The sequence below is a fragment of the Tribolium madens genome, unplaced genomic scaffold (assembly GCF_015345945.1).
Source record: "Tribolium madens isolate multiple individuals breed KSU strain unplaced genomic scaffold, Tmad_KSU_1.1 Scaffold_2;HRSCAF=44;Tcas5.2_LGX, whole genome shotgun sequence".
In the NCBI taxonomy this organism is placed as follows: domain Eukaryota; kingdom Metazoa; phylum Arthropoda; class Insecta; order Coleoptera; family Tenebrionidae; genus Tribolium; species Tribolium madens.
The window spans coordinates 5,409,986-5,425,561 of record NW_025400995.1 but is presented as its reverse complement, the minus strand read 5'-3'; the positions used below and the strand labels follow the sequence as shown (position 1 = coordinate 5,425,561).

The 15,576-nt window shown below is 30.9% G+C and overlaps 1 protein-coding gene across 3 annotated transcripts in view; it reads left to right on the top strand.

Moving 5' to 3' along the window:
* Positions 1 to 15,576, top strand: part of LOC123006511 (tyrosine-protein phosphatase 99A) — a 102,820-nt gene that overhangs the window by 69,762 nt on the left and 17,482 nt on the right. For all 3 annotated transcript variants that reach the window (XM_044401043.1, XM_044401044.1, XM_044401045.1), the window contains exon 4: positions 14,894 to 15,075. In XM_044401043.1, coding sequence (XP_044256978.1) covers positions 14,894 to 15,075 — 182 coding nt within the window. The remainder of the gene's footprint in view (positions 1 to 14,893; positions 15,076 to 15,576) is intronic.

The window sequence follows — 15,576 nt, the reverse complement described above, 5'->3', positions numbered from 1 at the left end:
ATGCTAATACTCTCTTGGAACACAGGAACACACACGTGAGTGACAAGTTTCAGCATGCGTGCATACACACGACGTATGCACGCGCATACGAGGTGCGTAATTATTTGAAGAGTAGAACCAAACTTTTTTGCTCAAACTATTTACTTTCTAAACTAACTAATTCAAGAATAGCTAACGGGTATCAAAATGTTTTATTTTGTGTGTTTTATGTTCTGTCATTTATTTAATTTTTTATATAATAGCAACCTAAAACTTTTTGAAAAAATTTCTTGTTTTACATTTGCACCTGATAAAAGAAATTGTCAAAAAGTACCTAATAAAAATTTTCAAAATAATTTTCAAATTTAGGCTTTGACTGAAAACCAAAAATTGCCGGTGGCAATATTTAATATCGTGTCCAGTGTTTACAATAATTTTGTTTAGTTATACAGAAAACAAAGACGTGAATTTGATGTCAAACGATATCATAATGCATTGAGTGTCGGCGAAAAAACATCACATGTTATCCATTGTTCGAAGATTCATGTCTCAAAAAGCACACAACGTGTATTCATGTAATTTTACACTAGCAATAGCAAAGCTTTCATTTAAGCTGTTACAGTTTTGCTGCTGAAATTTATGTGGAATATGGAGAAGTATGCAAGCGGAATATAAGCTGTCCTCAGAATTTAAGGAAACGTATTGTGTTACCCAAACACTTTTATTGCATCAAGACATTTTGCAAATCTTAATCATCGCTTTCTTCAGATATTTTCATATACATTTTTTATGGCCACAAAGCCGATAAAAAGCAGACCGATCGATGCGGATTTCCATCGCTAAGTCTGATCGTCATCAAATTAATAGACTAATTTCGTTTTTTAATTATAAAATCTGAATTAATTTATGATTTAAATACCGAAATTTTTACGACACCCCTATTAAAGGAAACTTTTTTTGCTTTATTCACCGAATATTTTTCAAGCCTAACTAATTATTTGATGACTCAAACATTTAATTATGAATCATGAGGTTTCACATAAGTTTTTAAATGAAAGTGTGTATAGTATTTATTAGTCAAGTTAGTTTGTCAGTACTTAAAAAAAGTGTAAATACGTTTTAAGTAGGCCCACCCAATTTAATTAATGAAAGCACAAACAAAAAGCCGATCAATCTGAAGATACTATAAATAAGTATACCAATTCCTCAAAAAATCGTAAACATCGCGTACATACATAATAAATAAATCTCTTCAATCTTGAAATATTTCTATGCCGAATCACGTTTGACTCACAAAGCTTCCATATGCCGTTTACAATAAAATGTAAAATATTTAATTTAAAGACTAATAAAAATGGAAGTTCTGTCTGTGTACGTGAATAAATCTCAATTGACAGATTTTGTGCCTCTAATTTTTTTCTATAGTAATGTGATATAGGTAATCGTTTGAATGAAAACTTTTAACGTGATGGTAGAAAATATTACCGCATATAATACCTATACCCTAATGTAACTTTTTTTTTATTACAATCGAGTGACATCTCTTTTGTGGTCACGCCAGATAGCACTGAAAAGACGGAGATAATACTAAGCCCCTTGTTGTGTTGTCACAGGTGTCGTATATGCTACATAGAAAAACAAATCGATAACAAAGCGTAATTGGAAATTCCAGATGATGAATGAATGAACTATATAAATTTAAATTTCTGGTCTATAGTATAACAAAAAAATCAAGCGGTTTATTATTATTTTATCGGACGAATTGTGAATTAATTTTGATGTTTTTGAGGTTATTAAATATTCAATAATAATTAATGTTGTCTATATAAATTCGAATATTTTCCCTATTACTGTCGACTATTGATGATAATAGGCAGCAAAAGCACAACCCATTCGAATTAAAAACTAAGGATTATAACAAAAAATATTTTTGTTATTACTTGTTGTTTTTAATCATTACAATCCTGTGCTTTGTACATCGCATTTATTTAAAAATAATGTGCGGTTTCGACTTCTAGATCAAAACAGAGACATTTTTAGAGCTTTTTCAAATAGTCCTTACTTCTTTATTTGCTACGATTAAGGAATGTTACACGAAAATGTGCAACTGTCAAAGAACCGATATTTATTTATAAACTTTGGAAAGTAAAGTATATATCGACTAACAACTTTTCTGGCAATATTACAATGTGTCGTTTGAACAACAATAGTTTTATAGTTGACTTATTGAATTGAAAAAAGAAATACATCACATCACTAGTCAAACATTTAATAAAACCTGATTTACTAAGTGAAAATTCTGTATAATCTTTCCTTTAAAGTGTGTTTTATAAGGGTAAGTATATGTAGATTTTAATCGCTTTCATATTCAAATAAACATTCCATTCTCTGTACTTTCCGCTAATTGCTCACTCAAATTAAAATAAATACCTTACAAAAGAATTCCTTTAAAAGGACGCCATCCGTGCCTAATCTATTAACTCAAAATTAATGAGAGCCGCATAAATAAAGAAAAATTAACACAATTTATTGTGATAAAAAATCTTACAGAAACCCTGCTGTGTCGCATACTAGCAACACGGAACGTTTCGTTTAATTTTATTTAGATTTTAAATTATTTACAATCAGACAAATAGTTCAAAAAGAAGCCATCGATAAAAAAATTATTTATAGAAAAATAACTCTATCAAGGAGGAACAAATAATAGCCAACAATTACCGACCCCTACACGAAAATTGTATATTCCTAAAACTTTCATAATAACTTAATACTACAGTTCGTTGGCTCATCTTTCACCATTTCATTGTTCCCCTTTCAATACTTAATTTTCACGCCATCACGTGACTGCAACAGTGATGCAGTTCGTTTTGCGTGTCTGTAGCTGATTATCAGCTATAAAACTTTAAATGAAATTATTGTTAATTGCCCTAGTATGGGCAATTTTGGTAAACATTTTAAGAACTTTTATTAAATAGACAATTCGAATTAAAAGACATAAATCGGACTTACTCAGTATAATTTATTTCCACTTAAATAGTTTGATTGTGTGTGCGTTTAAATTTGCTGCTTTATTAAATTCCAGTTGAAGCCGTCACCTAGACGTGTTTAAAATAAACAAAACTAATAATTATTTTGTTTTAATTAAAATTTAATAGAGTAAACTAGTGCAACTGTTAGTGAATCAGATGAATACGCTGTGGTGAATGAGCTTTTTTGCGTATATAGACAGACATTTATATAAATAAATAAAAAAGTCACTCAAAGCTGAATTAGTTTTTACTATTTTTTGAGCTAGCGGATAGAAAATTAGCAAAAGAACGAGTTTTTCTAAGAAGTTAGGACAAAATTACAGTATGATGAAACCGTATTTAATTGTGTTTTTTCAAATGATGAGTTTCTGTGACAATTTAGTTAAGTGCATCTGAATAAAATTCTGTGAGAGAAACATTGACAGCTGCTGTTAGAAAATGCCGAAGTTTGTTTTTGTTGAGTTGAATAGAAGTGACGCTTTGATCTGAAAAATTCGATATCTAGAGTTCATCAGCAGTCGAGAGTTGGCTCAAGTAAGGGTAAAAATGATCTTATGAAGATGAGTTTGAAGTCGGTGGCAAAGAAGCCGTCTCTTTCATGCATACGCAATTGTCTTAACCTCTTTCAACTTGTATTAAGCTATTACGCAATATCCCCATCTAGCGGGCCATTATATTAGCATATTCGAGGCCATATACTAGCAAAGTGTGGCTAAACCGGCGAACCAAGACCGCGTTGAAGCCTGGCTACTCCTTAATTAAGGATTTGGCGCATTCATATTATACAAACTGCAACTTCTTAATAGCTTCTTGATTGCGACTATATCAATTCCGTCCCTCACAATTTTACATTATAATCGGAATTCATCATTTCTAACTGCCCTTATTACTTATTAGTAGTAGCATTTCTAAAGCCTGGTACAAAGACACATTCCTTGCGCATTATTGGACCCACACTCCTCTTGTTCCACTTAAATCCTTACTAAATTAATTAAATATCTCTAAGGAGCTCTCAAAATATGTTAGGCTAGATTTAATTACTTCCGAACAAATACTTTGTAACCTTATCTACGACAGATGCTGAAAATTGTACATACCTTTACACGCCCAAATTAATCACATATCAGATTTCAAACTTGCACAATTTGCTTAATCTTTTCTATCCTAGTCGCTCCTTGTTTCCATAATAGTCAACCTAAACCACTATCATTACACTTGATGCTTCAAATACAAACTTCACAAAACCAAAACCGTCTTTTATTGTTCACACAAAACACATTCCACTGAAGTCCCAATAATTTATTTATATAATCTGATATGCGAGTAAATTTTCTCCTACCAACCAACGGAAATATCACTTTTTAAAAATATTTGTGCTTCAACAAAAACTCTTCAAACTTTTTATGTTAAAATGCAACACGCTGACTCCGATTTAATTAGATGGATATGATGGAGAATTTAAGTGCAGAATTACACAAATTACGTTTATGGATGCACACATAAAAGCTTTTAATTTGTGTAAAATTGTTATTTACTTAAACGTAGCCACAAATTTAATAATAGATCGTAATAATCGACTGTTAGCCTAAAATTAAATTAACCTTTGTCCAGCATTTATTACACAGACATTCTTGTCGGAAAAATTGCAACAAAAATCAATACCTTTTTGTATAACGCGATAGTAACAATCATTGATCGAAAAGTTTTCTAACTGAGAAAGACATACGCCATCTGTTTACGTTTTCGATTCAAAGACAAGAAACAGGAATCAGGACAAAAGAACTTCATAAATCATAATAACATAAGTGGGGCACTTTTGATAAAAAAAGCTTTATGCTGCAAAAGCTATAGATATGGTACATTGAGAAATTGAAGCAAACACGGACAGCTTTCTGACATTGAACAGAAAATTTGTGTTGGCAATAATCTCCATAAGATAATACATTTCTTGGTTCACTGTAATAACAAAACAAAAAATCAATACTTGAATTTTACCTGGTCGTTTCTCGCTAAAATAAAATGTTTTTTGACCTTTTTGTAATCTCAAAAGAACATCCTGAAGTTGACTTGTGACAGGTGGTTATTTAATTGATTGTAATAGATGTTCGGAAACATTTTCAATAGTACAGAAGTTGTGACAGTTTCGAAATAGCTTTAAATGGTTGAAAGCACAATTTCGATTCGACCTGCCTTTATAAAATAATGAAATTTATACCACTACCGAATATAAAATATATAACATAGAATACCCAAGATATTTCCTTTCTACCAAGTGCACTTACATGACCGTAGCGTGACTAAGATCAACAAACAAATTCTTGGTTTACATGTAAGAAAAATCAGCGTTAATTGGAAATACCATCCATTATTCACAGAGCTCTTTTTTGTATTAAATATTTGTACATGAATTAAGACTGTTTTCATTTAACACAAAAGTGAATTACAAAAACAAACAGCAACATACCATAAAGACGCAAGGTCCACTGTGAGTTAACCGAACGTACATACACAAACATAAAAGTTTCATATAAACGTCAGTACCAGACAATTCACTAAAAAATCCCAAAAACTAGAAAGGCTAATAAATTCACTTAAATAATTTTGAGCCGACATCAAATTAAGTTAAAAATGTTCACATGAGTGAGTTCATTTTTAAAGCTTCTATCAGTAAAATAACATACCTAGCTGACAAGCACAATTTATATATGAAAACACGTTAAAATTTAACATTAATAATAATTCACATTTCTCCTTACAGATGCGAATCATTTATTGTTGTACTTTTCTTAATCACATAATACACTAAAACTCAAGGTTAAAAACCAATTAGAAATTCTTTTATACTAAGCTATTTTCTGCTTCGCGACACTGTTTAAGTGTTGAATTATTGGTTTTGTTTATAAAAGCGTGTAACTTTATATCGACTAATTAATTTTAATTAAATTAATTCAAAATTAAACATGTAATCACAATTCGAAACATAAGACTGTTGCTGTTTGTTAGTCTTGAATGTTAATGTTACCTTTCCCTCAATCCTTTCTACCATCGAGTTACGCTTGGGGCAATCTTTCTAAGATAGGCAACCAAATATACACGTCAAGGGATGATCCCTTGTTTGGCCTTGAATTTGAAATTCAAGCACAAACAAAACATGAAAATTAACCCAAATTCCTGCTTCTAAGATGAATCTCTCAACGAAAAAAAAAAAAAGCCGAAAACAATAATTTTACAGCACAAAACGCTAAGCACCAGATTAACTCCCTGAATCGTGAGGACGCAAAAACACATTTAACTTTTCTAATTAGAAACGGTGAAATGCACAAGTATTCGCACATTTAATATTAACAACAATGATTTATTTCAACAAAAGTGATATTTAAATCAACATATCGTTTAATACACTTTTTTAAAATTCTTATGTCTGGAAAGTGTAACAATTCCGTCATCGTATTAATAACTCTATTAAATAATTTACAGCAGACATTGAATAAAATATTGCTTGTTCAAAAACTAAGATTTTTTAGAAGTTTTTTTCTTAAAATAAAAAATATTTTCTTCCCTTTTTACAAATTAAATTAAATTTTCCTGTTTGAAAAATTATGAAATTTTAATGCGTCCTGTTGAATAATGTTATTTAATAACGTATTAAAATTTCAACGGTAAACACGCATATTAATTTTACTTAGTGTTTTTGGGGACTAATTAAATACAGAAAATATTCCCTTTTAATTGAGTTTGTTTCATTTTATTTTAAATTTCATCCGAATTTCGAACTAAATAAACTGATTGTCTCTACAAAGTTCTTAAATACATTTATTTCATTTAATTTGTAAATTTAATTCCTCTGCCAGATGGATAAGTATTTAGAATAACACTCTTTAAGGTAGGAATTCGACATCTGTTAGAAACTTTTTTTGTTAAAAATCTTGTACATGCAGATCACAAATAGGTAATGTCGCAATAAATTGCTTTACCAATCACCCTAAATAACAAAACTCTAAAATCATGACTTTCTACAGCCATAATCAAGCATTTAGTGTCATGACAGTTAAAGTACTTAAATGTCGCCTAGAATGAAAATTACATTTCTCTAGTACATAAAGTCATTATGGAAACTAGCGCTTTGTACGGTTTGAACTCCATAAAATAACTTTTTGATTTTACCACAATTATTGTAACCCAATTACCGAAACGCAAAACGATACAAAGTGATACATCTAATTACACGGAAATATGTCACTAAATACTAGTTGTACTATTTTCATGCTTTGTGTGTTATTTATATTCCGATCATATTCAACGATAACACGAAGTACAGAAATATGCATAAATTTCACACCAACGTAGCCAAAAAAAAACTACTCTTTGATTAATTGCTACTGTCAACATTTTACTAACAGATTTTTTATTTATTTGTAAAGAAAAAATGCCTTAGTATAAACGACACCGATTTAATAGATAATTATTGCCGCGTCTAATTAAAATCGTTTAATCATTTAATAAATCGTCGTAGAAATGCAGTAATTGAACAGAAAACGGTATTATTCATCTAGAATTTGGTTTATTTCTGAAAGGTGTAATTACTCTCATGGAATTAATCCAGGTTTATTTTGTTGAATTTTAATTCGCTAATTTAAAATTCAAATTATTTAGGCAAAATTGATCTAGCAAATAAAAACCTCAAAGTGTTTATACGCTGAAATAATAAAGGCGTAGATTGCGGAGTAAAATCCCTATTATTAAAGCAAATTGTGTAAAAATGATTCCACATGTTTATTTATAAAAAAGTTGAAACGAAAAATGAGAGCAACTAAAATCCATATCCATCCACCTCGCTTGGATCCCGATGATTGATTAAAACTCACTGTGATACTTGAAATGAGAATTTTTTAAGCTAGTAATTAAAGAGAAAAAAGAGAAAAAAGCAAAATCGATACAGTTTTTTTCTTGCAACGAAAATGAAGGGTGTAGTAGAAATTTAACTCTTATCAGCAGTTAATGACACATAAAAATTGTAAAAATATTGTTTGTCTTAATAACAACCAGTAACAGCAATATTCTATAATATAGTATAGTAGTTCTATAGTATAGTAGTATATTTAAGCAAATTTTTGTATAAGACAAAATAGTAATCTAGTGTTGCCTGTTCGAGCCAAATCCTATATGGTTATACTGTACTGCTCGTGTGAAAAGACCAACCGATATTTGTCCATAATTCTCCCGAGAGGAGAACAGAATATGTAAAGACGAATTTATGACGTCTGAAGCTTCTTTTTTCATAAAACTTGTTCAAATTTTTCTTATTCTCAGAGATACGCACTTTGGAAATTCCTAAGTTTCTTTAATTGAAAGCAACCGATTTTTCTTAGTAACGACGTTACAGCTCACAGAATTAGAAAAATCGTATTGAAACCGCTTGGGGGCGCTCCCTTTCCCTTCCAAATAAATTATTCTCTGTATCTCCAATTCAAATTTTTTAACCTCTCTTGATGTATTATTTAACGTATTGAAGCTCCCAACTAAATAACCTATTTTAAAACAACCCCTAAGCGATATTGTACAGCCCTCGAGCCTTCGGAAAATCATTTTCCGCAATTGACATACAATCATACGTTTTCATAAAAAAACACATGAATATTTATCGCAATCGGAAAAAATTAAATTCAAATTAAATAACGTTCAATTAACGCCAAAATATTCAAACAGACTAAAATTACTCCAAATAACCATTTTTGTCAAATAAAATTAAGGACCAAATCAGGCAATTTTTCCAAAAACCTCTTGTCAAAGAGCGTAACGTAAATTACTGGGGGACCGCGATGCACGTGCTTTAACTTTAAATTGGCTATTAAAAAACATTTGTACAGTAAACGGTTTGCATTGATTTTTGCTCGCAAATTTGTACGTTTTTCTTGGCAACTAATTCAAAAACAATAGCACATATCACTGTGCAATAGGTTCAAAAACACTGTGAATTTAAAATTATTCAAACGGTGTTTAAGGCTGTTTATTTTGAAAAACATTATTACTTTGAAAGGAGTTTTTCGTAGGATTGTATTCAAGCGCTTAGGGAAATCTACGTGGCTACTACAGCTTTTAATTCTCGTTTACAAAGTGTAGTTTGTATAACTTTACCTTATATTTAATTTTACAACACATAAAAAAATCTAATAATATAATAATAATTAGCAAAAGCAATATTGTCAACAACTAAATAAAATTCTTTGATAAAGAAATAATACATTTACTAATAACAACACCAAGTTATATTGCTTCAGAGACAAAATCTTAAATTGTACTAAGATCTTTTTGTAATTTCCACCAACAACATTAGTTTTTATTTTAAAACAATGTTTTTAGATGTATATATCAGCACTCTCTCATGAACAGCACTTTCTTATTGCAATAAAAACAACAAATGTATTTCCTTCGTTTAGTGGCTTTTATTGACAACTGTTGTTTCTACAATTTATCACTTAATAGCAACACTAGTGGTTAACAGTGTCTGTGCGCTTTTAGAATTGCTTCTATTTTATATTTGTGTCGGTTTCATAATTCCGCAAGGAAAAATATTAACCATAATGTAATTTTGAAAATAGCTTTTCTTTCTCAAAGCTAGAACTTTAATGTACGCTGTCTCAAAGCTTTAACATTATTATAACATACAAAAATATAACTTTTGGATACATCTACATTACTTTGACAAAACAAGTGCATCGTTAAGCAGTTCAATATAACTTTTATTAAAAATAACTAACTATCAGTTGCGACGGAAATTTAAACCATTATACAAGTACCTATTTGATTTCTTATTCCAGACAAAAAAATACTGGAGCAGAAAAACCGTTTTAATATTTTACAACGACAATTTTTAAATAATAACTCGCATTAAGTCGAGTTTTAAATCTTGACGCAAATGCAATAGTAGCTGAAGAATCCCTGCGCATCCACCATTTTTAATACCCGCTTGTCAATGTCTTATTATAATAAATGTTCAGCATGTGTGTGAATATTTTACCAAAAAACAATTTTGTTGCTGGTTCGACATTTGTAAATAGTGAAAGTAAAGCCACAATGGCAAATTTAAGCCATGATTGACGCATTGTCGGTAAAGTTAAATTCAATATACGACCGCTTAAACTAATCAAGATATGTATTCGGTGGTAGTTTTTTTTTTAACAGGAAAAACCACAGTAATTAAACTTCAAAAAAAGAACAATGAAATTTAAAGCGCACAAAATAATCAGATGTGACACTAGCTCGAGTTAATTAGTAGTAAACGTTTTAATTGAAGCGTGTGGTTTAGTCGGAAGTTGAAAATTTTTGCGTAGAATCCGTTTTAGTCTACCTGATCGTGATAAATTACAGCAAAGTGTATTTACAATTTCATGAGTACATGTAGAGTTTTGTGGTAAACTCCTTACGAAGTTGGACAGACAACAGTTTTCTCGACCTTAAAGTGACATAGATTAATAACAAGCTATTGGACAGTTATTAGCTTTGAATGGACTTGGGGTGGTTTTATGACGTTTTTAGTTTTGTTGTTGAGTTACAACAGCCTCTAAGCAAAAGATTTTCTCGATCAGTTTATTGCTTTTACAAAGGAGTCATTTATTTGAGCACTTGACAAGAAAATGAAAATCTCTAATGTTTAGATTATTAAATATAACTCCAAACCGTATTGTTTTTGCTGTGTAGGATGTGTGTTCTGTATACGAGAATCGTAATTGCAGTTCTATGTTTTACATTTGTATTCTATCGCAGCCATCCGCACAATGGAGCATATCCCTTATCCATCTAACTGAATAGAGGAAACATTACACTAATCAAAATAATACAACTCCACTTGACACCCCGGGCGCCCATTTGTATCACATGAATGATGAATTATACAAAGATAAGACAAAAATACGTGCAACGAAACCGAATGCGACCTTCTTGTGAGCCGGAGGATGAGTTACGTTGGTGTTACAGTTATGGGCCAACATAATCGACCTTAGTTCTACTAGGATCCAGTGCACAAAGCGTTGACTCTCCCTTTATTCAATTTGAAACCCTGCCAAGGTTTGATATTTTATTTTTATCAAAAATGGAACACCAGCGACGGTTAAAAAATAATTTAATCACTTCATTCTTTTGCAAATGCGATCGCTGAATTCAATCGAATATTGAATATTTGACCAGTTTTCCAACCGTTCATCTAATCAACGATTCCACCAATAAATTAACTCATTCACACACGGATCACTTCTTATCACACTCAGCTAAATTTCCTCATCTTCATAAAACATTAATCGCTTCATGGTTTTTATTTCCATTCAAAAATCGTGACAACTCGATCAAAACTAATCATGTGTTAGCGGAGCGACAAGTGAAACTTGTAAACTGTTATCTACGCATTCTCTGGATGAAATTCAGTTTTCAGCCTTGAGTTACTCGATTTTTCATTACTCTCCTCATACTGTTTCCATGCAATTTACTTCCGAACCAATTTAAATACAGTTGATAGTTGAAATACCGATGACTACTAAAAATTATGTATTGTATTTGTTCAGAAGTAAATTTCATCAGTGGCATCTCATTTTGAAATTCTAATTTGGACAATTTTTGTGCACGCTTTTGTTAGAAATTTGATGTAGAAGCGGTGAATGCATATCCATCACTAACCCAATTTTCAAGTTAAATGTGTACAAAATTTCATTTTCTTAGGATAAATTTAGACGATGTGACAGCTTTAAAATCATATTTATTTTCATCATCCTCGTACAAATTTGTCGCAGGATTTTCCTGCTTATATATAAATAAATATTTGGCAGGTTTTTAAATATTTTTTTCAATGTAAAAATAAACTTATTATTTCGGCTAATATTTTGATTGATTTAATATCAATATCTCAGTTGTCGCTTTTCGGCCAACACGAATAGTAATTTCTTTAAATAATAAACATCCTTCACGCGAACCAATAATACGACCCCTTTTCTAAAGCAAGTAAATTATTGCTCATATACACACCCTAAGCATTTTAATACAAACAAGGAACTTGAACTTGGAAATATGCTACGCATAAATTAATTATTGCTTTATTGAAGCCCTTTGTAAATATTAGTAGCTCGTCGTTTCCTCACAAATCGATATAAAATTTCATTTATATTCTTTCAAATATATAAAGAAACCTAAAAATTTTAAATTTGTTTTGCAAATTCTTGCCTTTGAGTATCAGTCCTCTAAACATTTTAACGAAGCATTAATTTAATGTATAATAATAACAATAAAAGTGCCATGAAAAATAAAACAAAACCTTCAACACTTAATGTTCTCCTCGGCATTTTGCACATTCAAGAGCAATCATCATTTATGAGTCATTCGAAAATAATCAAAATTTATACGCTCTTCCACTTTTTTTAGCCAGAGTTATAAAATTATTATTCATATACAGACCTCGTCCCTTGACAGCAATATTCATCTTCTTAAGACATCAAAAAAAAGGTTTTTACGCAAATTACACTCACCAACCAAAATTAGATCTTTCTGTCACCTTACAGAAATCGCATTTTAAAAATAATATAGACTAATAGAACAAACAAAAGTTGCGAAAATTAAAAGCAATCAAATAATAACAACTGAATAATTTATTAACAGTGAATAATTTGTTCAAATGCCATGTTTTCTTTTCTCTCACATGATCTTTACGTTGTTTAAATTACCAGAAAAATAAAACAAAAAGTTAAACAGAGTTTTAACTGTTACGATATTTGTTGTACCATAAAAGCTCTGTGACGTAGATGTAGCTCTATATGTGACTACAAAAATAGTAAAAATTTTCAAAAATCAAATTGAAAAAACTTGTTTCAACAATCCAATCATGTGTAAATGTATTGCTTTATGTGTATAAACGAACAATATTTTTCGCTATACAAAACCGTTAATTGCGGTTATATTCATTAGATTTTATTGTGTCTTGATACCGCTATTGTATTTGATGTCGAAGACAGACAAACAGTTTTATTAGGTTGAATAGTTTTGAAAAGTTTTGTTTTTTTTTCTAATGAAAACAAAACACTTCCTGTACAATTTACATTTTAATTATTGTGCTTTAAAAGAGGCATAAAAATAATACGATTACAACGTTTTAATATGAAAACAAAGAATAACTATACCCCTTCTTTCTGATGAGTTACAAACAGTAGAAAGATTTTTATCAAATTGTGGGTATTGTGATCAATGTCTGAAATTATTTTTCCAATTATATTCTTCATTTCAAGTAAACAATCTTGAATGAAGCTCAGAAATATCTCATATTCGGTACTGATAAAAGATTGTGCCATTAGATCACCCGCCCCATTATAAAAAAAGTGATGGATACGAAAGCTGGAAATTGTCGATAATTTCGTTACGTTAGCAAAATTTTCATGTCATAATGAAAACTTGTAGAGGTACAAGAAAACTGCTTATTTTTTTACAAGTAACTTATTTTAAATTCGAATTCACAAACCTTTTGAAATTAATTAGGTTGAAAAAGTTATTTATCCTGAGAAGATTACAAAAATCGAGTATAAATTTTTCTAATGGTGAAAAAATGTAAATGTTTCACCGCAATAATATAAAAGTAGTGATAAAAGTAAAAGAGAAAAGAAGATACTGGGTTGTAATTAGTAGATTAAGGATTTTAAGCTCCTTGTCGAGGGCTGTGCAATCCAATAATCACTTTTTACCGCAAGCTCCTTTCCACGCTCCGTTGACCACTTCTCATTGCACTCGAACTGCATTTAAAAAGAGAAAATAATCCAGGATTCAATACTTCTGAACTAAACTTTCCTCGATATGAAATTATATTTCATTCTAATTGTTCGACATTCAATTTATGTTAGCTTCACATGCAATAAAGCGAACTGAAAAACAAGCTTTTTTCTCTTGTTTCAAAATTTAATCAAATGAACATGTTTGTTGAAAAAAGCGACAATTTATTCACACTAGTTTATCACCGCGTTTTGGTTATAGCCGAGTTTAAATCACGCCCAAAATATTCCAACTATTCTACCGAAATATATCATTATATAAGCAGGACCAAATAAAAAGCTTTCGCTATCGAAACTGGGCCACACTAAACCCATACTGCGATTTACAACGCCGTACGTTATTTCTTTCAACCATTTTATAAATCATGAACGATTTTTGACCACCTGTTCCCCTTTTCGACAGCTTGTGCACGAACCTTGCCAAAAATCTAAACGACGGAAACTTTTAATTGCGCATTAAAATGAATGCATCGAATATCTTTAAGAAAATTCTAAAGACACGCAAATTCGCAATAAAAATTTAATAAATGTCATCACGTCACAACAAAATCTTTTCGGAAATCCACACTACTCATGTGTTTGTACACAAGCGGCGATAGTGTCATATAACATTATATTATCATAATTTCCGAGACCTAGAACCGCCTATTAGATAGTCATCAATCGTTTTCGTCCTTACCCAAAGCTTGTCAGGTTGATGTGGGTCTAGTGGACGACAAAGCACAGTTAAACTTGTCTAAGACAACCTTAAGACGTTAGGTCGTTTATTTGTTCTTTATAAATGATTTTCTTGTAATGCTTATTTGTTACATTCTGACAAAGATTAAAACTATTTTAATTGTGTCATCATGATGCGTGCAATAAGTCAAACAAGATAACGGTAAATATTCGCCTTCAGTTAAACATTTTTAAAATGAAAATCACGTGCTAACAAATCCGTTATTAAATCAGATCGATTGAAGTATCCTTTTATTTACAATCGTCTTTTGTGTGGCAACACGTTTTAAATCGGATTACAATTGAACCGTAAAAAATGTAATCGTCAATTTTAACAAGCAAAAGATTTTTCTAAAATTGTTTTCGTTTCAGGGTTGGCGAGAACGGCGAATGGAATGTGATAGATGAAATTCTTACTCCGAACAACGAGAGCAGTTACCAAGTTACAAGCTTGCACCCTTACACAGTGTACAGTTTCAGGGTGGTAGCAGTGAATGCGATGGGGGCCAGTCAGCCAAGCAAAGAGTCCTATTACATGGTTACACTTCGAGAGGGTAAGCAAAAGCAGGAATTACCCTCGGCTGCTTTTATAACGAGCACCAAGAATGTGTCGAGATCCTCCCAAAGTGTTCATTTCTACCTTAACTCCTCCACTTTAACAAACAACATTGCACTATAAATCATAAAATCTCACAAAAACAACCTAATTACATAATTTTTCCGAATTTTCTTTTGCTAACAGATAAATATATCTCTCCAGGACGGCCCACTTAAAAATCCTGAAAAATTCGCGCTAAACCACTGGGAAAGTTAAGTTCAATAGCTCTTTGTTAATTATTCCGCCTAATTACTAAACATAATGGACGAAAACGCTTCATAAAAAATCCCTTTTAATTATCCCGAATTATTGGGTTCGCCCCTTAAACAAGCCACCTTGCTTCGGTATTTTATGGTTCGACTAATGTTAGAAAATGGAGTCTTAGGGTCGAATTCCTAAACAAGTCATTACAACTCTACTATGTTGTCATTAAGGATATCCTAAACCTAAAGTTGAC